Source organism: Cervus canadensis, chromosome 33, assembly GCF_019320065.1.
Source record: "Cervus canadensis isolate Bull #8, Minnesota chromosome 33, ASM1932006v1, whole genome shotgun sequence".
In the NCBI taxonomy this organism is placed as follows: domain Eukaryota; kingdom Metazoa; phylum Chordata; class Mammalia; order Artiodactyla; family Cervidae; genus Cervus; species Cervus canadensis.
Genome location: NC_057418.1, coordinates 34,891,422 through 34,914,720, shown reverse-complemented (window position 1 = coordinate 34,914,720; position 23,299 = coordinate 34,891,422). Strand labels below are relative to the sequence as shown.

General features: G+C 46.2%; 1 protein-coding gene across 4 annotated transcripts; it reads left to right on the top strand.

Annotated features, from left to right (window-relative positions):
- Positions 1–19,217, top strand: C33H6orf118 (chromosome 33 C6orf118 homolog). 4 transcript variants are annotated; one of them, XM_043457151.1, is made up of 10 exons: positions 1–67; positions 5,106–5,776; positions 6,740–6,862; positions 8,174–8,233; positions 9,639–9,763; positions 10,699–10,757; positions 13,788–13,969; positions 16,458–16,511; positions 17,045–17,106; positions 18,986–19,217. In XM_043457151.1, exons 1-10 carry the CDS (start codon positions 43–45, stop codon positions 19,041–19,043), a joined length of 1,419 nt encoding a protein of 472 aa, XP_043313086.1. In that variant the 5' UTR covers positions 1–42; the 3' UTR covers positions 19,044–19,217. The 4 variants fall into 4 exon arrangements, with proteins under 4 accessions (XP_043313086.1, XP_043313090.1, XP_043313087.1 ...); XM_043457155.1 differs by lacking the exon at positions 6,740–6,862 and having other exon boundaries at positions 2–67; XM_043457152.1 differs by lacking the exon at positions 8,174–8,233 and having other exon boundaries at positions 2–67.
- Positions 19,218–23,299: the final 4,082 nt, after the last annotated feature.

Below are 23,299 nucleotides of genomic sequence, written 5' to 3'. Positions count from 1 at the left end.
AGAGCAACTCCCAGCCTCAGCAGCCGCAGGTGGAAGCTGGCGATGGCTGAGGACCCGGAGCCTGAATGTAAGTAGATGCTGAGCATTTTGTGTTTGGTGTTTGATGTTTGTTGAATGTTTGATTGCCTAGGAACCAACTTCTGTAACCCAGTGTGGAAAATGAAAACCTTTCTGGCAGTGCAACTCAGCTCCCGGGGTCACCGGGATTTAGGACTGGATTTGGGAATCAGAGCCTTTTCAGAAAATCCAGTAATAAAAGGCAGAAAACGAGGTCGGATGTGTGTGTGTGTGTGTGTATGTGTCCTCTGGGAGGAGGAGAAATAGGAGGAAATTTCTAGACATTGTTTCTGTGTTCTTTCTTTTTTAAAGACATTTAGAGACATTTCCTTTGGCACACGGCCCTTCTATAGTCCTCAATAAACAACCACACACCACAGAACATGCACACCGCTGCGTACAAAGTGCTTCCCCGTCTCTGATTTAGTTTCACATCTCTGGAGGCTGGGTTATTGTGATTTTGCAAATGGGGCAGGAGGGGCTCACCTGGGTCTGAACTCTGAAGCTCTTGCTTTCTCACCACACAGAGAGCGTGAAAGCATTGATGACTCAGATGAACTGGGGGCAGAGAGAAAACTCTGGTTGAAATATTTGTTAGTTTATATCTAGTCCAAAAAGCCTATTGCTGTGTCTTCCTTATCAGCATCTATTCAAAAGTTGGTTTGGTTTTACTTAAAGCAAATTTATTCTCTGATCATTTTGTAAAGAACCACATATTCCATGAATCCTTTCAGCTTTTTTTTTTTTCTTTTCCTGCTTGTCAGGTTGACATGGCAGGATATGCAAATCACAGTGTTTACAGTTTAAAATTCCTCAAAGTTTTTCATGGCTTACTTGGGACCCCTGGTCCTTATCACAGGATCTTGGCAGAGAGAAATGGAATCTGGATTCTCCAGGTCTAGTGAAACAAGTCTTTCTGCAAACTAAGGAAAACAAATTTTAAGTCTAGAATTACTAGCTAATTAATTTGCTGGTGACTCCAAATCCTTTTTTGGAATAGAATAAACAAAGAAAAACACAACAATTAAGTCACCTCCTCTCATTTTCCAAAGAGGGTTGGTCTAATTCATGTGATGGTGAATTTTATGTGTCAATTTATGTGGGCTACTGGGTTGTATATTTGGCCAAGCTTTCTGGATGTTCCTGTTGAGGTGTTTTTGGATGAGATGAACATTTAAATAGGAAGCCCTTGAGTAAGACAGATTCCCCTCCATAGTGTGGGTGGGTCACATCTAATCAGTTGAAGATCTTAAAAGAAAAAGACTGACCTCCCACTAGCAAGAGAAAATCCTTCAGTAGAAGGCATTTGGATGAACTTCATCTTCAGCCTGCTATCCATCTTGCAGATTTTGGACTCTCCTTTTTTTGCATAACTGTGTGAGTCAATTCCTTATAATAAACCTCTGTCCTAGACTACCTTACCTGTTTTCTTAGAAATCTGTATGCAGGTCAAGAAGCAACAGTTAGAACTGGACATGGAACAACCGACTGGTTCCAAATTGGGAAAGGTGTACGTCAAGGCTTCATATTGTCACCTTGTTTATTTAACTTACATGCAAAGTACATCATGTGAATTGCCAGGCTGGATGAATAACAAGCTGGAATCAAGATTGCTGGGAGAAATATCAACAACCTCAGATATATAGATGGTATCACTCTAATGATAGAAAGTGAAGAGGAACTAAACAGTTTCTTGATGAAGGTAAAAGAGGAGAGTGAAAAGCTGGCTTGAAACATTCAAAGAACAAAGATCATGGCATCTGGTCCTGTCACTTCATGGCAAATAGATGGGGAAAAAGTGGAAACTGTGACAAACTTTATTTTCTTGGGCTCCAAAATCACTGCAGATAGTGATTACAGCCATGAAATTAAAAGATGCTTGCTCCTTGGAAGGAAACCTATGACAAACCTAGACTGCATATTAAAAAGCAAGAGACATCATTTTGCTGACAAAGGTCTGTAGAATCAAAGTGATGGTTTTTCCATAGTCATATATGGATGTGAGAGTTGGACCATAAAGAAGAAATGATTCTTTGAATTGTTATGTTGGAGCAGACTCTTGAGAGCGCCTTGGACTGCAAGGAGATCCAACCAGTCCATCCTAAAGGAAATCAACCTTGAATATTCATTGGAAGGACTGATGCTGAAGTTGGAGCTCCAATACTTTGGCCACCTGATGCGAAAAGCCGACTGATTGGAAAAGACCCTGATGCTGGGGGGATTGAAGATAGGAGGAGAAGGGGATGACAGAGGGTGAGATGGTTGGATGGCATCACCGACTCAGTGGATAAGAGTTTGAGCAAATTGTGGGAGACACTGGAGGACTGGAAGCCTGGCGTGCTGCGGTCCGTGAGATTGCAGTGAGTTGGACACAACTGAGTGACTGAACAACAACGTGTTCATCCTTCTGGGCCCGTCTCCCTGGAGAAGCCCAACTAATGTGATGCTTTTTTAGTGCTTTCTCTATGTGTTGGTGCCGTTGATGAATTAGAACGATTATCAATTAAGATAGATCTTAATTGAAAACTTGTCTTGAAAACTTGTTTAATTAATATTTTAACATTTCTTAACTGCTTTCTTTGAAGTGCTAATCTATTTGATAGGGAAACTCTCCACGATCCCATTGCTCCAAGATCCAGCTACCCAGGAGGGACAGGCTGATTCCTTTCCTCCCCGGGCCCTGCCCCCTGCTGCCCCCTGCCCAGCACGGACCCCGGGACTGAACTCGAGGCGAGCACTCTATGGCTGCACCATGTGAGATGTCACCGTTGACTCAGGGCCGGGAGAGCATCAGGTGGGCCTGGCCTAACCACGTGAAGTCAGGGACGGGGCAGGGTCAGAGGTCAAGGGCATGGGAAATATGTGGAGTGCCCTTGCTGGCTCAGCGATGGAGGCCATGTGACTGGGAAGGTGGGAGGCCCCAGGACTCAGGAAAGAACCCCCCCAGCAGCCACCAAGGGGGTGGGGACCTCTGTCCTACAGCTGCAAGGAGCTGGATCCCATCCCAGCAGGACGGAGCCCAGGACGGATTTCCCCAAGGCGTCCAGGAACCAGCCAGGCCCGACCCTGAAGTGTGGCCGTGATCCCAGCGTGGAGCCCGGCCCGCAGCCTGAGGTGCCACCACGGGGCGGGGGCCTCTGGACGCAGGGCTTCTCAGACCGCGCGAGTCGCTGTCACCCCGCACCCACTCGTGCCCTCAGCCCTTCCCTCCAAGGACAACACGGGGGTCGGGGACGCGGCCTGAACTCGGTTTTGGCCAGAGGAGGGGGCTTGGCTTGGGTGCCCGGAGGCCCTGCCCTGGCCCCCTTGGCTCAGGCCGAGGGAAGAGCCACAGGGGGGGTGGAAAAGCCGAATTCAGAAGTCACGCTGGCACTCGGCAGGTGTGGGGACCCGCGCTGGTCACCCCACTGCCCTCGGCCTCCCTGGAGCAGAAGGGGCCTCCTTCCAGACGGGATGGCCGTGCGGACGTGGGCAAAGCCTCGGCCTCCGGGAGCTCAGGATGGAGTCCAGATGGGCCTGGTCCGATGCCCTGCGGCGGGGCCCCTCCAGCTCCGGGGACAAGGCAGGACGCAGACAGCGGGGCGTCTGCTGGTGGACGCCCGCAGGCGTCTCCGGGCAGGCCGTGCGGCGGGTTAGCGCCGACCGGGAGGAAGCCCCTCCCGCCCCTCTGCGGTGCTGGGCGCTCACGTCCTCCCGGAAGCCCTTAGACGGTGTTCCCTGGACTGCAGTCCTTTGACGACGTTGGCAGCATTTCTGGAATTTCCCCTCCTTGCCAGGTGCTTCTTTGCCAAAAGCGATTCTATTTGGTTGTCAATTAGCCTTACTTAGTGGGATGAGTCTCCTGATTTTGCCGAAGAAATGGCTTCAGAGAGATGATGTAAGATCTCTGAGTTCACATAGTAGGAAAAGTTCTCAAAAAGTTGGCTTTTCCCATCATCTTCTGTCCTGGGCCAAACATCCAAACGGACCCTTACTTCTGGGACCCTTTGTGGAGGGAGCTGGGGTCCCCGGGTTTCACTCTGAGGGTCATTGTCTTCCTCAGGGTGGGGAAGGGTGGGGGCAAGGAAGAATAACAGCTCTATTTATTCCCTAGCATAGCTGTCTTTAGGCATCACCTTTAAGAATTATGATTAGACCTTTACAATTTCTTCCAGAGCTTTTGCTAATAGAGTAAGAATTTCCCTGTTGGAAGGAGAGGGTGAGATGAAAGGAGAGCGTAGCATGGGACACATACACACTGACGTGTAAATGGACAGCCAGTGGGAATTTGCCGAATAACTCAGGGAGCTCAAACCGGGGCTCTGGCACAACCCAGAGGGGTGTGGGATCACACCTATGGCTGATCCATGTCGATATATAGTAGAAACCAACAATATTGTAATCATCCTTCAACTAAAAATAATTTTTCTTTTTTTTTTTTAACCATGCGACAAAACCTTTATCAACATTTTGGACAGGTTCAGCTGTTACTGAAAATGGTCATTTCTAAACTTCAATTGGGGTAAATGGCTAGAGTGCAGAACAATGCCATCACTGGGCATTATGAATAGAAGACATTATGAGTAGAAGGCATTATGAATATAATGAACAGCCACCCCTCAGACGGAGGACAAGGTGCGGGGTCGACGCCTCCTGGATGCTGTAATCAGAAAGAGTGCAGCCGTCTTGCCGGCAAAGACGAGCCTCTGCTGGTCAGGGGGAATGCCTTCCTTATCCAGGATCTTGACAGGATACCACAGAATTCTGTAAAGCAATTATCCTTCGCTTAAAAAAATAAATTTATTAAAATTAAAACTAGATTCCCTGTGGGAGCCAAGTCCCCGCTTCCTCCTTCTCGGCTCTGCGGGTCCCGGCTTGCTGATGGGATTGCCCGTCACCTGCCCCCACCCCAGCCCTCCTCTGCAGCCGGGCTGGCCTGCCCTGATTCCTCTCCACGGGCTCCTGCTCTGGGAATGGTAGTCTCCAGCTCAGCAGGTGCACCGGCCCGTTTATGGCCTCAGTCGGGAACTAGAGTGGGACTTACGGGTCTTCTTGTCTTTCCTGACCAGTTTACCTGAGGTGGAAGCACTGTGAGACGCCAGGTGTTAAGACCCTGTGCAATCTGAGGACGCTGCTGAACCAGCTCCAGAAAGACCACAGAGATGACGTCTACATGTACATGTCCGGACACCTGAACCCCAACAAGCTCTACAGGCCCCCGGAGACCATCCTGTATCACTGGCCCAACGCCAACAGGCCCCGGGAGGCAAAAGTCTTCGGAGCGGAAAGGCTACCTGATGAGGTTAAGAAGATGAAAGATGCTTTGGCCCGTTTCACCATCAGCACAGCGGTGGGCCCGAGTGATGCTGAGAACACGCCACTCTTCAGGTATCTGAACCCTCCCGCACAGGCCTCCCACGCTTCGCAGGAGGACGTGAGTCCTAAGGCGGGGTTGAGAGGGGAGGCCTCTCCTGAACGGCCAAAGAGAGGGGAGCTGAGATTGCCCGACATGAAGGTTCTGAAGTACAAGGAGGTGAGGTCCAGCCGTGAGTGCGGGACGTCCCCGCCGGGCAGGGACGCGTTCCAGTACGTCAGCTCGCACTTGGCCGGCATAACGAAAGCGGACAGGTACCGGCAGTTCTTGAGCTTCCAGAAACACGTGCTGGCAAAGCAAGACCTCCTGATGAGGGGCTTCACTGGGAGCCAGGCAGCGAGGTGCCACGAGAAGAAGCTGGAGCAGGTAAGGAGGGCAGTTCTGTGATGCTGTGGGCGCCCCCGCCGGGCCCAGGAGTCTCAAGACTGTGGGCGGAGACTCACCCTCCGAGGCCACACTGACACTTCCAGGCGGAACAGGAAAGGGCTGCCAGTCGCCGAGAATGTCCCACGTGATGCAGATGATGACAGTTGTTGTTGTTTGGTCACTGAGTCCCGCCTGACTCTTTCAACCTTGGGGACTATAGCCCACCCGGCTCCTCTGTCCATGGGATTCTCCAGGCTGGAAGACTGGAGTGGGTTGCCATTTCTTTCTCCAGGGGGTCTTCCCAACTCAGGGATCAAACCCCAGTCTCCTGAATTGCAGGAGGATTCTTTAATGCTGAGCTACCAGGGAAGCCCAGATGGTAACACTTAGGGTGCAAGAAAGGCAGTTGGAAACTGGTGCCTCGGAAGTGCTTTCATAACGGAAAGCAGTGGCCGGGCACTGAAGCAAATGCCCCCGGGGCAGCAGAAGCAGCGGCGACAAGGTTTGCCTGAGTTGTTAGGAAAGAATCGAAGGGAGGCCGAGGGGAGAGTTGAGGATGCAGGTAAGTCTGTGTAGGAGTCTCTCCATCTGTAGAAGGAGGCTAGGCGTCATGGGATGGGCTACTGCAAACCAACAGTGGTACTTAGTGTTGGGGGACCTGGTGTCGGAAGGCTGAAGATGCAGGAAAGAGTCAACATGTGAAATAACCAAACCTTGATGAGAGCTTTGGCTGAGAGGACTTGTGGAAAGAGAAGGACCTTGGAAACACTATGGAGGCAGAGAGGCATTCTTTATTCCCTTGACTCACAGGATGCAAGGGAATAAATGAAGTCAGGCGATCTAGAGCCTCAGCACCGAGTGGTTTGCTACCCAGCCCTGCCCGAGAACTGATGCCTGCCCGAGAAACTAATCAGAAAGGAAAATGAAGTCAGCCTGAAGCAGGGTGGTTCTCTTTTCCTCCAGGAGCTCCAGAAAATATGTGTCTGTGACCCTGAAGAGTTCAACAGACTCCAGGTCTTTGGAGAAGTCTTTGAAGATATTTGCAATAGTTCTTTGATATTTGGTGATATCTTGAAAGAAATTAAGGTAATAGACACACGCATTTCCCAGGTAACAGTTGAGAGCCAGGCATGAGTTTTTGCACACATGCGCTCAGGCCATGCAGAAATTCTGCCGTGTTTCATGGTGTCCATTCTGCACAGGAGGAGAATCATTCATGGAGAGTCAGGGGAACATATGTGCAGCCACATGAGTCATAAGTGGGCCGTGTGAGAAAAACACCCAGCTAGCTCACTTCTGAAGCCCATATTTTTCTACTAAAGCTTCCTAATTATAATATAAACTCTTATCAACTGCACATAAATGTTCACAGAAACTTCTACAGCTATCCATATGTAATTTTAAATGCATCTTCATGGAGTTTTAAGTTTTTTTTTGTCATTTCCTGCTGAAAGTGACCATCATATCAGAGCTGAGCTGGAATCAGATTGCTTGATGGGTCTGTTATTGTCCATTCCCAAATGTAAGTAAGGCTTAAAAGCAGGATGCGGTGACCAGTCTCCATCCCTGGAGTGTTCATCTCTAGGAGGTTTGTTGTTGTTATTCAGTTGCTCAGTTGTGTCTGATTCTTTGCGACCCCATGGACTCCATGCCAGGCCTCCCTGTCCATCACCATCTCCTGGAGCTTGCTCAAACTCATGCCCATCGAGTCAGTGATGCCATCCAGCCATCTCATCCTCTGTCGTCCCCTTCTCCTCCTGCCCCCAATCCCTCCCAGCATCAGGGTCTTTTCCAATGAGTGGGTTCTCCGCATCAGGTGGTCAAAGTATTGGAGTTTCAGCTTCAGCATCAGTCCATCCAATGAACACCCAGGACTGATCTCCTTTAGGATGGACTGGTTGGATCTCCTTGCAGTCCAAGGGACTCTCAAGAGTCTTCTCCCAACACCACAGTTCAAAAGCATTGATTCCTTGGCACTCAGCTTTCCCGCAGGTTAGGAAGACCCAAATCCACATCGCCCCCTCGTGGCAGGAGGTCATGTGTGCACGTGTGTCCAGGATTTTTGTGAGTCTATCCTGAGGTGATCAATAATAGTCAATACTCAACTGTGCTTTAAAAAAAGTGAGATTTTGCACATTTCTGTGTGTATGTTATTTAATATATTGCAGGAGCCTTGTTATATTTTTAAAACTAATCTGAACTGACATTCTTTAGCCTCTTTACATATGCAAAGAAAGTTACATTGTAGTGTAATCTCATAACACATTTCCAATGGATCTTTTTTCCTTTCTTTTTCTACCTTCTTTTTCTTTCTCCCTCCCTCCCACTTTCCTTTCTTCCTCATTTCCTTTCTTTCTTTCTTTTTTTTTCTTCTCTCTTTCATTTTTTTTTCTACAGGAAGAATATGAACTCTATATGCTATTACTTCTGAAGAACCATCCCACAGAACAGTATAAGGTAACAATCAGTCATGTGGGTCTTAAATAGAGCCTGTTTCTTCATATTTCCCGAGCACAGGGAAACAGCCTGAATCTCAGAAGCCCCGTTTGTGCCTGCATGATTTAGAACAGCAGGTCCTTTTAATAGGCGTGGGCCTTATGCTCGCGAGGACCGCGTAACGGACTGGCCCTCTGCTCCTGGTGGCCGGGGAGGCGCGCACGTTTCTGGATTTGGCCGCGACCTCTGGCCAGCTCTCGGTGACCTGCACAGGCTCGTCCTCTGCGACCCGCTCTCACGCTTGCTTTCCTCAGACGTGGCTCTGCCTCTCTGCTCATTGAGGTCCCCCACTGAGGCGCCCCGCCTTGTAGGTGGCACCCAGGTCTTTCTAGAGAGTTCCAGATTACAGCGTATCCAGCCAGCGTCCCTCTGCAGGCTGACACTTCGGTGTCTGAGCAGGCAGGTTACTGACCTCTAAAGGGGGGTGTGACCTTGGATTCTCTGTGACACCTTCCAGGGCTTCTCTCTGGGCTTAGGTCACACGCGTGGCTGCTCCAGAAGGAAAATGGACTGCAGCAATGACATTATCACGCACACAGCTCAGAGAACATGCCGCTGTGGCTAAGGTGACCTCTGACATTTTCAATAAAGTTTAAAAATCCTGTCTCTGGGGAAGGAGAGTGCCTCACTTTGTCTATGAAACAGGCAGACAAAGATCATGGCCTGACAAGGAGGGCAGTTCTGACTTGATCAAGAATCACATATGTGCATTGTTTTCTTTGCCTTGAGCTATTCATGCTTCAGGGAAAAAGCTTCTGCTCGGCAGGAAAAAGCAGAGGCTGCAGTTGGGGGTCTGCCTTGCTCTCTGCTTTCTGAGGCTGAGTCATTACGGACCACATCTGCCCACATCCCCATCAAACACCAGAATGAAAACATCCCCAGGCCGGCGGGGCTCTAGATCCTTCTTCCTGGAGACTTGGCAGCCCGTCACGCAATGAGCCAGAGATTTTTGTTTCACCACATTTGAGAAGCGTGACTTTGTAAACATAAATGGCCATTGGGTTAATATTGTTTTTAATACATTTAGAAAAATAATCATGGTGCTGATAATAATACTCAGGAAGTATTTTAGTCAGCATTTTCTTCCCCCATACAAACCAGCAATGATATCCCCCACCACTTTTTTTAATTTCTTAGGAAAATAAAGACTCAAAATTAAAATTTTATATATACATATACCTTATCCAGACCTTCACCTGACAACTTAGCCCTTCTCCAATATTCCTCCCTCATGTCCATCCTTGCTGTTTACCTATTTTACTTAGCATTTGACCCTGGACATCTTAAACACACTATTAACAGAGAAAAGGAGACTTCTCACTTTGTTTTTTGTTTGTCTCACCCATTCTGGCCTTGCCCTGCCCAGTCTTTGCTGGCTGAGGTCCAGAGTCTGCAGAAGGGGAAGGTGAAGACAGAGGATGTCCAGCGGGCCAAGGAGGAACTGAGAGCGCTCATGACGGCTGTCAAAGCGGCCCTGGACCACAACGACAGGTGGGGAGGGCGATCGGGGTTGGTCTGTGCTGGGGTTACACTATTATTATTGGCCTCATTATTTCATTATTGGTCTCAGAGTGCAAAATGCCCCTTGGAAGGAAAGTGATGACCAACCTAGACAGCATATTAAAAAGCAGACACATCACTTTGCCAACAAAGGTCCGTCTAGTCAAGGCTATGGTTTTTCCAGTAGTCATGTATGGATGTGAGAGTTGGACTATAAAGAAAGCTGAGCGCCAAAGGTTTTGAACTGTGGTGTTGGAGAAGACTCTTCAGAGTCCCTTGGACTGCAAGGAGATCCAACCAGTCCATCCTGAAGGAGATCAGTCCTGAATATTCATTGGAAGGACTGATGTTGAAACTGAAACTCCAATACTTTGGCCACCTGATGCGAAGAGCTGACTCATTGGAAAAGTCCCTGATGCTGGGAAAGATTGAAGGCGGGAGGAGAAGGGGACGACAGAGAATGAGATGGTTGGATGGCATCACCGACTCAGTGGGCGTGGGCATGAGTCTGAGTAAACTCCAGGAGTTGGTGATGGACAGGGAGGCCTGGCGTGCTGCAGTCCATGGGATCGCAAAGAGTCAGACACGACTGAGCGACTGAACTGAACTGAGCATAAAATGGCTAGTTTCTTTTCAGCCTTACTTCTTAAAAATTCAAGTCACAAAGGAACATCAATAGACACTAAAAGACCAGCTCCTTTAACTAGTGGCTTAGGCGCTCTTGATAAGAAAGTATACTTCAGTTTATTGAACTTGACTAATTCAGTCTCATTCTATCTACATCTTCAAGTCATCTTTTTATTGTTAGAAACTAAGAGGATCAGATCTTATTTCTCAGTTTTTAAGTCTGTGATATAAGAGAGATAAGAGGAGGAGGGTATGAACAGGGTGCTAATGTATCATGATGTTTTATTACCGAACCGTAGGCTCAGAAATGAACTGGAGCAGGAGCGTGTACTGCTGGAGGCCGCGAGAGACAGGGCAGGCAAGTAACCCTGTGATTGATCTTCCGACGTGAGGTTTGCCGTGACCTCCGTGTGAGGAATCTTCAAGACTGGTTCCCTGTTCATGGCTCCTGCTGCCAGTTGTTTGAAAAGGTTTTTCAGAGAGGTTATTATCTTCCTCTGTCCCCATCAAGTTCTTTAGAAATTCAGTAAGTTTTCCTTTTTATCTGAAGTAGTTTAAAGTACTCTAAAGACACAAGGAAGTCGTTGATCTCTTGGAGAGATTTGTCTGGGTGAAGATACTCATCCCAGTTTCTGTTGCTTCGGGCGTGTTTGGTTGTGGAGTTGCTCTGTAATCAGCTCGTGTGCGTTTCATTTTCCTGTAAGATCTTCGTGGGTTTTAGTGAAACTTTGAATGAATTCAGGGCCTTATGCTGAGAGAATGACCAAGATACTTGAAATAGATTTTAAGAACCTTGACGCAATGATGTAAATATGAGAATCAACTCCGCCAAGGAAGTGTTGACGAACTAAATGTGTTTATTTTAGAGAAAGTGTCTTGAAATACGTAGTGGATTTTAGAGGGGAGCTGTGAATACTTCAGGGCATCCCTGGGGGGTGGAAATAGAGGAAGTGTTGCCGTGGCCTGTGGTTTCCAGGGTAACAGCAAGGAAGATGGCCCAGTCTGGTTTTTAGACACTTTGCGTCTTTATTCTTGGATCAGAGAAGTCAGCTTTTCTGGACAACAACGAGGTTCTGTCCGGGTGTGGGGCACCCTCTCTTGCAAATGGGCCTCAACCTGCGCATCTCGGCATCCCACTCCTACGGCTGTTACATGAACCGTGTTCGTGATACTGCTGCTTGTTCATGGGAGGCAAGGACAGCACTTCCCTCGTCGTTAAGAGGAGCCGAGAAGACGCAGGAACCAGGGCCTGGCGCAGCGGAGTCACTCTGCCCGTGGGCTCCTCCTCACGTCATTATAGCTCATGGAGCGGGACGCACGGTTCATGGGAAATTAATGATGTTTTGTGAATATTTATGCACTCAATGAACTAATAAAAATGATCTCAAAATTGGGTACACCACTCACAGCTTGATTAATTAACCCACATAGGTTCAGTGAATGTCTCTCTCACTGACCTTTATGGGTCACCCTGTGGCTCAGTCAAGCGCCGCTCCCACTCCAGGCTTGTTACGCCCTAACTCACACGGAATCGCGTTTTCATCTCAGCATCTCTGAGGATGTTCTCACAAGTCTCATGGTCTTGAGTGCTTCGGCAAACTTGGCCTCAAAGGTTCTGACCCCAGAGGATTTCATTTTCCTTCCTCTGGAAGGATGAGACTGGAACACCCTGGTCTTCTGTCTCTTGCTGTTTCTTAAAACTGGCCACCATTTTTAAAAATTTAATACTTTATTGCTAAACGCTAACAGAATAACATGACAGATGCTCATAAAAATCATAAGCAAAAAGAAGCTGCCGATTTTCTAGGCCCGTAGTAATCTTTTCTTAATCTTTGATCCTAGCTGTTTCTGACACGCGTTCAGTTTTAAAGAAACGCGGTATCCCGCGTGCATCCTCTTGTTTTCTCTTTCTGAAGATTTCTCATTCCTCAGCCTTCTCCAGCCGAACACCTTTTCTGTGGACTTCCTGTTTTTGATAACATAGTTTTCCTCTTTAGTTAGAAAAGCAAGGAACAGCTGGGTCACTTGAGTGGCTTTATATGCCCTTTGTCTTCTTTGCTGCCAGTTACTTATTTTGGGTAAAAGCTTGGATCGAGATGGGAATCAAAGACATTTTCGTTGGATCTCAGAACTCACGTAAGAAGCTTAAGTACGACTATCTCTGCTCCGGCAAGTTTGCTTGTCCTGTATCTGCTTAACGAATTCACCCAAATTTCAAAACTCATCTTCACACTTTTCCCTGCTTCCAAATTTGGCAGGTTTCACTGGCGGCAGTGACGGTATGTATCAGGAGGTAAGATCACTCTTGCTAATGGCATTTTTCCATTTAAACAAAAGCAGCTGTTCTTTCTCAAAGAATTAAGTCTTCCCACTCATCAGAACCTGTGCTGCTGAGAACAGAGCATCCTTACCCCTGAGTTATTTTCTGAATCCATCTCTCCGCTCCTTAAATACCGATCTTTGTTGGAGCTCAGCATGTTTTTGGTTCAATGCACACGTCTTTGATTCTAGATCTCTTTCCTGCTAAAACAGCTTTTTCAGGCTTATGATCTGAATACGCCACTGCCTACGGCACATGGCACCTGAGTGTCAACTCAGCAAGTCCAAGGTTAAGCTTTCCTGCCCCTGAATTTACCTGTCCTCGGAAGTTTCAATGAACGGTATCTCCAGACACACGGAGCTTAAGTCGGGCTACCAGCGGCAGTGTCTTCACCCTCTGCCCCTCAGCCACAGCACGGCTGGCAGTCAGCGGCCAGGCTGGCTTCAGACCTGTTCAGCCAACTTTGACTGGCTCTTTCCCGTGGGCTAGAAGACCTTTTCCGATCTGCCGCCTGCTCCTTGCCAGTGTGATGACTTCCGGTTTCTCCCCTGGGCCTCAGTGCCCCCAACGTACCGTGTAAAGTCCCTTTCCCGGAAGGTGTCAGCTCCTTCCCTCTGCCTGCTCCCCACGCCCTCCCGCTCACCGGACTCCTGTCCGTCCTCCTGGTCTCTCCTTCATCCCACGTCCGCAGCAAAGTCATCCTCGCGCCTTCCCCATGCTGTGCTAGGTTCTCAATAAAGACTCGTCAAGTACATAAATGAATTAAAGGAGGGACGCCCCATTCTTGGGTCCCATCATTTTTTTCCCTTTTATTTCAGTTGCTATCCTTGCCTTCACTGTTTATATTTTTAATAAGAAAAGATAGAAATATATATATTTGTATACACTAAGGCAGTGAAACACATATACTTAATTTGGCTTTCATAATCTTTATTGACGGGCTTGAAGTTTGAATTACATTATATTTTATAACTATATACAACGTACATAATACTGTTAATACAGAATGACACTAATGAGAATTAAGGCATTAAACACAGAATATGTTGCTTTTAAAAAATATTCCAGAATCACCTGAGAGAAAGTTCGTGAAGGAGGAGAACCTTACTCTTCTTGAGAAGGTTGGAAAAAAGAGGTGTGAAGTACTTCATAAATGGGATGAGATTCAAGCTCTTGAGAGAGTAATGAAAACAACCTTTGTTCATACTGGGATTTTGCAAATCACCGAAAGCAAGATCAAAAGCTTAGAGGTACGCAAACCGTTTATTTCAGCGTCTGCATTGTCATCTTGCTGGAAGACCTTGGCAAACAGACCCAGCGATCTGACTGTCCATGGAGGCAAAATATAACATTTGGTCCAAACATATTTTCATTTCAACCACTTTGCAGCAAATGGTTAGAATAATTTAGAGATGTAGCTAAACTAGGTCTTCCCAGGTGGCACTAGCCTTAAAGAACCCGCCTGCCAGTGCGGGAGACATAAGAGACACAGGTTTGATCCTTGGGTCCACAAGATCCCCTGGAAGAAGGCATGGCAACCCCCTCCAGTATTCTTGCTTGGAGAATCCCATGGACAGAGGAGCCTGGCGGGCTACAGTCCATGGGGTCGCAAAGACTCAGACACGACTGAGCAACTTAGCCTGTATGTATGCATACCTAAAACAACAAAAGGGAAGGTGATGAAAATTCTGTAGAGCTCTATTAAGGGCCAGACTGAATCTCTTTCAGCCCAACTGACATCTCTTAGAAATTAGCCATTTTATATGGAAAATGCTTGTCGTAAAGATAATGACCGGCATCGTTTAGTGTCCAATAGTTTCTGTGTAGTTTAATCTGAAGCCTAGAGAGGCTAAGTGACCCACCTAACATGACACAAGACAGAGGTGGCAAAGCTGGGATTCAGCTTAATTCTTCTGGGCCCCAAGGTCCTTATAATTTCTATTGAGCCACGTCGACCCCATGATTAGATGTACAATTAGTGGCACATTATGCTGGAAGATAGGATTAGTTACTGCCATTGAGGACCTACTGTATTAGACTTGAACAGCTGTTGCTAACCATTTTCTTGATAAACAACAAAATTATGATCTTGATATGATATGATCTTGACACACATAAATTATGATCTAATGTTTTGAAATGCTATTTTTCAACCTATTTGAAAAGTAGGTTATAACCTATTTTTAATTGTGCAAAATCTTACTCAATATAACTTCTACTTATAGAGTTTGTAAGTCATGTGTGATTATCCTTTTTTCTCCTGGTTATAGAGTTACATATATTTTCCCAACCTTACTTTATTTTTAAACCCTAATTATAGGAAGGTGGTGGTGGTCCAAACTTTCTTTGGATTCTCTTGTCTCTCTTTTAAAATAATCTGGTCAGATATCTTTCTGTGTTTTCACTTAGAGTCTGCCCACATTTTAAAAACTTAATAATGTCCTAAAAAGAAACACTATTTTATAATTGAATATTTAAACAGTGAAAGCCAGTTACAACTTTATGTATTCTGAGCATGCTATAATGCAAAATCATGTAAACTTTGCTTTCAAAATTGAAACCTCCTTTAAATCTGGGAAATAGAAGATTCTATATAATGATTCCATATCAACAATTTATATTACTTTAAATATTTGTTATTTATATTTGGCTCCTTAATTTAAATACTGGAGGATATAATAGAACTGCATTTATTATCATATTAAATAACTGATTTCTGGTCTGGATTTGAAATGTTATTTCTAACCAGAAGAAAAAATAACTAAATGTATCACAGGTTTACAATGCACAGATATTGCTGTAAATAGTACAAAAATACTATTTCATTTAATTCCAAACAACCCAAAAAGATAGATGTTTTTATTAGCCCCCTTTTTCATACGGGGAAACCAAGGCATACATATGCTCAGTAACTTGATCAAGCTCACAGTGAGCAAGTGGTCGAATTAGGATGTAAAGTCAGCCTAATTCCCTAACTGTATATTACCCAGCCTCACGATATGCTGATAATCATGAATGATTTCCATTATGGTGTATCTCTGGAAGAGTACACCTTTTCATCCCTTCCTCATCATCATTTTGTTCGCAATTATCTTGAATATTCTCATTTACAGTATTAACTAATTTTTCAGTAGTAAATACTCTTAGTTTTTCTATTGTGCTTCTAATGAATTTATAGATTCGTTTGGGGAGAAACAACAGCTTTACAATATTAAAACCATCTAGGATCATTTTATATTTATTTTAATGCATTGGTCTTAAAGATTTTTTGTCACTTTTGATTTGTGACTTTTTGGTATCTGTTACTATTGTGAATAGAAACTCAAAAAAATTTTTTTCTTAACTTTACAGTTTATAATCAGTGATGCCTATATATACATGACTTATTGATATTTGTATTTTTATATTGTATCCATCCATCTTAAAAAATTCCATTATTAGTTCCAAAAATATGTGGAATGTGACTACTCTGGAACTTCCCTAATGTTCTCTGGCTTTTGCAACATCAGCCTCCACCTCCTCTGCTTTCTGACCCAGAGGGCCAGGATTATTCTCTCTTACTGCACAGCCTCCAAGTCGTGCTTTGTCTATCCATTGTTTTTAAGTGGTGTGCTATTGAATACTTTTGAAACTAAAATAATAGCATTCACAGAATACTTTTTGTTCTACAAATGGTGAAAAATACTTAACAAATATTGTTAACCACTTGTCTTTCTTTTAAAACCATTTTTCCTTTAGACCGAAACTATAAAGTTGGATACAGCAAATAAAATTTTAATGAAGAAAATTCAAGTAAGTTTTTAGAGTCTGCTTTTCAATAGAAATATTTCTGCTAGTGCCTTCTTGTGCTGTGTGATCAATCAAATATGGAAGTGTCTGCATAATCTTTCTAAACGATGATGTTCTATAACGGCAGGACTATCTCGCTATGCTGACATTAGCTTAAAACTGGACAGGTGCAAGCTAATATAGTAATGAAAATGTTCTTCTTTTGATAGTTGAATGTGCCCGTCAGAGCTGACCATTTCTCTAACCCTTCCGCTCATAACAGTGAATTATCACGGGTTTATGAATGCATGGCTCCCTCAATGAGTCCTCACAATAGTCCTCCAAAACGCATGGTAACAACTTGCTGCTTAATAGGTTGCAGTGCAACCTTGATCACCTACGGGTACCTCTCTGCCTTATATTTGGTATGAATTAGCATGCTATGCCTGATTCTAGACATGGTAATGTACTGGGATGCAATTGGCAACATTACTGATGTTACCCACGACCAGTACCATGCCACTGTATGTGACCGTGTGATTTTTAATTCTCGGTAGTTTATTGTGAACTACGTGAAGCAGATCATGGGGAAGAACAAGCTGAGAGAGGGGGAGCAGCAGTGAGTATGGAAGCTCGGATGGAGCAGCTGCCATAACCTGACGCTGGTGCCGTTAAAACCATCCATTTACAAGTGGATGACCTGGACAGTGCTCTGAAGTCTTTGGGTTCCTGAGTGTTAACTTCACGAATATTATATACGCTACATCTTTTCCTTTGCTTAAGAATGCTTGGTCCAAGGTTTAAATCTCCATCGTATGTATTATTTAGCAATATAGAAATACATTTTTGGGGGGAAAAAACTGAAGAGTTGAAGGTGATTCCTCAAGGAGAAGGATCAGGAAAGTGGGGAGGTGTGTGGCTGTGGGTAGCTTTTTTTCCCCTCAAATTGCTTGCCTTTAGTGATACTAAATACATGATAAATTTTCATGTATCTGGTAGTGATACATGAAAAAACTGATGCATGTATTATTCTGAAAGATTTAATTTAAAAATCAAATGCTGACTATTCTCTTACATAAGTTTAGATTTTACTGAGTTAACTTTCTTTGAGTTGGTACGTTCAACCCTCAGGATTTGAGAAGGCTGGGAAAACCACTGATAGCTTAAATATGGAAAAAGCTTATCGCACCAAGTAAACTGACATTTAGTTGGTGGTGGTACAGGTTCAATGGAACCAAGGAGCCGGGGCTCTTTCCCTTCCCTGCTGCCCTTGGATGGTCTTCCTCCTCAGGGCGGCCGTGTGGCTGTCTTTAAGCACTGGGTCCATGTCCCAGGGGGCGGAAGGGGGAGACCGCAGGACACGTGGCATCCCATGGTGAGGCTGTCCTGTTGGATTTAGGCAGGAAAGCCCGCCCCAGGGACTTCCACTGTATCTCATTGGTTACCACGGCAACCCTTAGCTGCAAAAGAGTCAGAAAATGGACCATCAGACTTGCCAGCTTACATGTTAGAGAAAGGAGAGAAGGTGTAGGCTCGGTGCTGGTTGAACCATGCAGGGAGATCCAGGTTCTGTGACGCCATGTATTACGTCGGGTGTCCTCAACGGAAAAGAACACGAAAATGCAAACACAAAAATTGGAAGAGTCCTCCAGAGCCTTGTTAATGGGAATGAACTTACCTGATATGGCTCAGACGGTAACGGATCCACCTGCGATGCGGGAGACCTGGATTTGATCCCTGGGTTGGGAAGGTCCTGTGGAGGAGGGCAGGGCAACCCACTCCAATATTCTTGCCTGGAGGATCCCCATGGACAGAGGAGCCTGGAGGGCTACAGTCCACGGGGTCGCAAAGAGTGGGACACGACTGAGAGGCTAAGCACAGCGCACAAACATCATTAACGCAAGGGCTTCTGGGTGGCTCAGCTGGTAGACTCCGCCCACAGTGCAGGAGACCCCGGTTCGATTCCTGGGCCGGGAAGATCCCCTGGAGAAGGGATAGGCTACCCGCTCCAGTGTTCTTGGGTTTCCCTGGTGGCTCAGATGGTAAAGAATCCGCCTGCAGTGCGGGAGACCTGGGTTCGATCTCTGGGTTGGGAAGATCCCCTGGAGAAGGGAAAGGCTACCCACTCCAGTATTCTGGCCTGGAGAATCCCATGGATAGAGGAGCCTGGTGGGCTACAGTCCACTGGGTCACGAAGAGTCGGGACATGACTGATCAGCTAAGCGCAGCAGCATCATTAAGGTAAACCCACCTTTGCGGCACTAACTACTTGTCCTGGAAAGTGTTGCAGAGGCCCGTGACCACATGCAGAGAAGCTTTGCCACAGCCAAGGCTGAACATCTACGGCAAATACCCTTTAAAATGGAAGAGGAGGGTTGCAGCTCTTACTATGAGTGTTTGAGTAAATGTGTTTTAATAGATGTTTATTTTGAAATTTTCTTTTATGATTCATGTCCTTTTTCTCTAACCAGTTGTACTCATCTGTTTTATATTTTAAGGAACCTTTGGGCATATATTAAAGAATTTGCAAAATTGAAAGAGACAGATATCTCTTAAGTGACGGGAAGAATGGCCTATGAAAGTTCACAGCCACCATGTACAAGCAATGTGGATGTTTCTGGAGGTGTACATTAAAGAAGATACATTTCACTTTGTCAGTTTTAATCTCCAATAATGGGAATGTGGTCTTTGTATTCTTCTCAAGATATTGAATTAAATGCATGCATTCATATGATTCATTTTACTTTGTATACATGTTCATAACAATAGTAGTTCTGTTTTCATTCAATAACTTCAGGAAAAAAATACTTTCAATTATTTGATAGGAATAGGAAATTCAGTACTGCTACAACATAGATTAAACTTATTTCTTACTTGCCAATGCAGGTTTAAGTATAAACATTTAACAAAATGCAGTAGTTGTGTAATAAATCTCCATTTAATTAAATCGTCTTTACCGATTGTGAATGGTACAGTGTTTCACCAGTGTTACAAAACAGGCCTGGTTCTTCACACTGCACCTCTCACCTGGTTTTGACCCTCATGACAACTGCGAGAGTTGGAATTTGTTTTCATCCTTGCTTTGCCTGTAATATGGTCTGAGCACGTAGAGTCAATGCAAGTCCAGTTTCTTTGTTCTTGGGCTGTTGTGAAGGTCAAAGATAAGTGATGAGTAGAAACACGAAGGTTTTAATCTTAACTCAGAGGTATCGGGTGACATAGCTTTGTTTACATAAACCTTTAATGTCTAAGTCCCACATGTTAGGCTAGAGGAAGCACAGAGGTTGCCCCAAGTTCAAGGTCTCTAGCAGCCAGGTGATGCCAGGAGGGTCCATCAGAGATGCTTCGGGAATGCTGAGCTTTGAGAGAGAACGAGACTCAGAAGCTGGGCTCCTAACACGGAGGATACACTCGGCGCATGTTCCAGGCGCGGGAGGGGCCGGTGAATCCACTGTTTTCTGAAAGCGGCCACTGGGCCCAGGAGCGGATGGCGGGGTAGCGCCAGGGTGAGCCAGGTGTGCTGGTGATCGTGAATAGAGACAATGGTCACACTCTGCTTTCCACACACGGAAACCACGGTCCCCAGGCCCCTCTCGCCTACAGGTCACCCAGCAGTAGCGCTCCAAGTTCCTGCGCGTGGCTATAGAAAGAGCACCTCAGCCTGTCACAGGCCCACGTGTTCCTGGGAGCAGGAGGAGGCGTCTCACACGTGTCCCTGAGCGGGTTCCCTCCTGGCGGGCGCTTTGCCGGGCGCGTGGCTCCCGAGCGCTCCCGTCCTCCGCGGCCCGCCGGCCGCAGTCCTCAGGAACGTGTGTGCGCGTGGCCGGGGGCAGCTGGGGGGTGCGTCCCCACAGCACTTCATGCCCTGTGCCGCAGAAGCGTCCACACTGGGTGGCTTCCGTGGTTTCACCATGCGAAGTGGTAAAACCTTGCAGGCAGAACATGCTCACTATTTATACTTCCGTGAAAGGCAATATTCTAGACCGCTGTCTGCACATGGGTCTACCTTGCATGTTGGAAGTGACCAGAATCTTGGTTTTGTCTGGGTAGTTTTAGACCTTTATCTTGACTATAAATATTTATAAGGTACATGCTATCATCCCAAGAAAATCTGTCTCCCAAAGATACTCATGACACTAACTCAAGGGATGGCCGTCTGGAGTCTTTCTTTGTTTCTTGTGTTTGATGCATATGCACGTCCATCCGTGTAACGAGCTTGTGCAGGAGACCCAGGCTGCATCCCTGGGTCAGAAAGATCCGCTGGAGAAGGGAGTGGCTGCCCACTCCAGTATTCTTGCCTGGGAGAAGCCTGGCGGGCTACAGTCCATGGGGTCGCCGAGAGTGGGACACAATCTAGAGACTAAACAACAACGTTTGTGCACTTGTATTACTAATTAATGATAAATTATAAATTAATAGGTGCCTATATAGTTTAACTGGGAGAAGGAAATTGCAACCCACTCCAGTGTTCTTGCATGGAGAATCCCAGGGACAGAGGAGCCTGGTGGGCTGCCGTCTCTGCGGCTGAACAGAGTCGGACACGACTGAAGCGACTTAGCAGCAGCAGCAGCATATAGTTTAACTAAATTAGATCAACTTATAATAGCTTTGAAACTTGTCATTATTTGACATTTTTAAGTAAGAATGTGAAAATCTGCTTTATTTTTGAGTGGCTACATCATATTCTATGGTGTGGCTATATCTTAATTGATATAACTATTTCATTGTGGATTATTGACTATTTAGCTTGTCCTCAAAATTTTATTTGCAATGAAATGGACATTTGCAACTTCAATGAACAAACTTTATTTGAGACTGTAATTTCTGAAACTATTCAAAGTCAATTTCTGTGGAAGTAGATTTCTGTGTAAAATGGCACATGCATTAATTTTCTTCTAGATTTTTCCAAATGTCCAGATTGTGAAATTGTACTGTGGCTGTAACAAATTAAACTCTCATCAGCCATAGACAAGGACACCCATTTCATCTCTCTGTAACTAGCCCATTACTGGAGTTATTATTGTTGATTCATTCATTACTCACATTTGGTGAAGACACACTGCTTGCTGGGCGTGGTCCTCAGCAGTGGAGACACAGCTGTAGACGCCAAACGCCGGGTCCCTGGAGCCCTGGAGCTTGCATTGCGGAGGGGGCAGGCAAACCAACCAGCAGATTGGCGACCATGTCAGATGGCGCTTACTGCTGTGAGTGAAAGTAACGCCGGGGAAGGAGAGGGTGTGCAGGGTGGTGAGGAGGATGACATTTCACAGCTGGCGAGGGGAGTTCTGCCTCCTAACATGCTGGAGAGATACCCGAAAGAAGAGGGGGCATCATATCCGTGTCTGGGGGGACTTACAGACAGCAGGAGGGCATGTGCAGGGACCCTGGGGGCAGAAGGCTGCGGGACTTCAGGGCTCAGTGGGATGTGCACCCAGTGCTGCCCGTGGTACCGTCCCGAGAACAGGCACATTGAGGACGAGAACGCGGCAGAAAGGAGGGGGCAGCGAGAGACGCTGGGGTCAGGGCAGCGCTTCTCCCGGGAGGGCAAGGGGCAGTCATTGGGTGGGCGAGAGCAGAGGAGAGAGGACCAGTCTGCCTCCTGTGTAAGGGGCTTGGATGGTGAGTTTTATGGGCCAGTCTAGTTGAGACAGGGTGCCCAGGGACTCAATCAAATACCGCCGAGGTGTTGGTGTAAAGGTATGAGGTAGGTGGGGTTAGCATCTACAATTGGTTGCTGTTATTCAGTCACGAAGTCTTGTCTGAGTCTTTGCAACCCCATGGACTGCAGCACTCCAGGCTCCTCTGTCCTCCTCTGTCTCCCGGAGTTTTCTTGAATTAAAGTCCATTGAGTCGGTGATGCCATCCAACCATCTCATCCTCTGTCGTCCCCTTCTCCTCCTGCCCTTAATCTTTCCCAGCATCAGCGTCTTTTCCGAGGAGTCGGCTCTTTGCATCAGGTGGCGAAAGTATTGGAGTTGCAACTTTGGTATCAGTCCTTCCAATGAAAGTCTGGCTTGATTTCCTTTGGGATGGACTGGTCTGATCTCTCTGAAGCCCAAGGGACTTTCAAGAGTCTTCAGTTAGTTGACTTTAATGAATGGTGATCACCTTCCCTAATGTGGGTGGGCCTCATCCAATCAGTTGAAGGCCTGAAGAGCAAAAACTGAGGTTTCCCTGCAAACAGGTTCTGCCTCTAGATGGCAGGATCTCCTCCTTCTAGCCTGCTGGCTGGTCCTAGAGATTTCAAGCTTGCCAGCCCCCACATCACATGAGCCAATTCCTTTAAAGATTTATTTTAACCTGCACATCCTCCTGGTGCTTTCCCCTGGAGAATGGTGACTGATACAGGCGCCAGGGGAGAAAACTCCTATGCAGAGAGCCCAGGAAGAGTGTTTTCCAGGAATATGGGCTGGAGGTGATGCTGAGTCAGCCGAGAACCTTGGGGATGGTGAGATGTGCTCAGAGGTGCTAGAAACGGGGGTAGAGAAAAGCAGATTTAAAGCAGATTTGGAGTGGAAATGGCAGGATTTGCTGATAGTGAGGATGGGAGGCTGGAGGGCGGGCAGGAAACCAAAGGTAACTTGAAGGCTTTCTGTCTGAGCACAAACAGGAGCTGCCCGGGGAGGCTCTGGGTGGAGGACAGTGGGGTGGGAAGGAATTATAACTTTTTAATTTAAAAAATTCTTACTTGGGCTTTTAAAAATGCATTTTATCTCACCATTTAAATGTCTTCTTATTAACAAGATGAAGCCTCTTAAAATATGTGTGTTAGCTATATTTCTCTTTTCCCTTCTGTGTATTTTCTGGCACAT

Coding starts and splice junctions, on each gene's coding strand:
- C33H6orf118 (XM_043457151.1), top strand. CDS start 43: ATGGCTGAGGACCCGGAGCCTGAAT. Junction 9,764..10,698: donor GCCCTGGACCACAACGACAG/GTGGGGAGGGCG, acceptor ACCGAACCGTAG/GCTCAGAAATGAACTGGAGC. Junction 13,970..16,457: donor GCAAGATCAAAAGCTTAGAG/GTACGCAAACCG, acceptor TTTTTCCTTTAG/ACCGAAACTATAAAGTTGGA.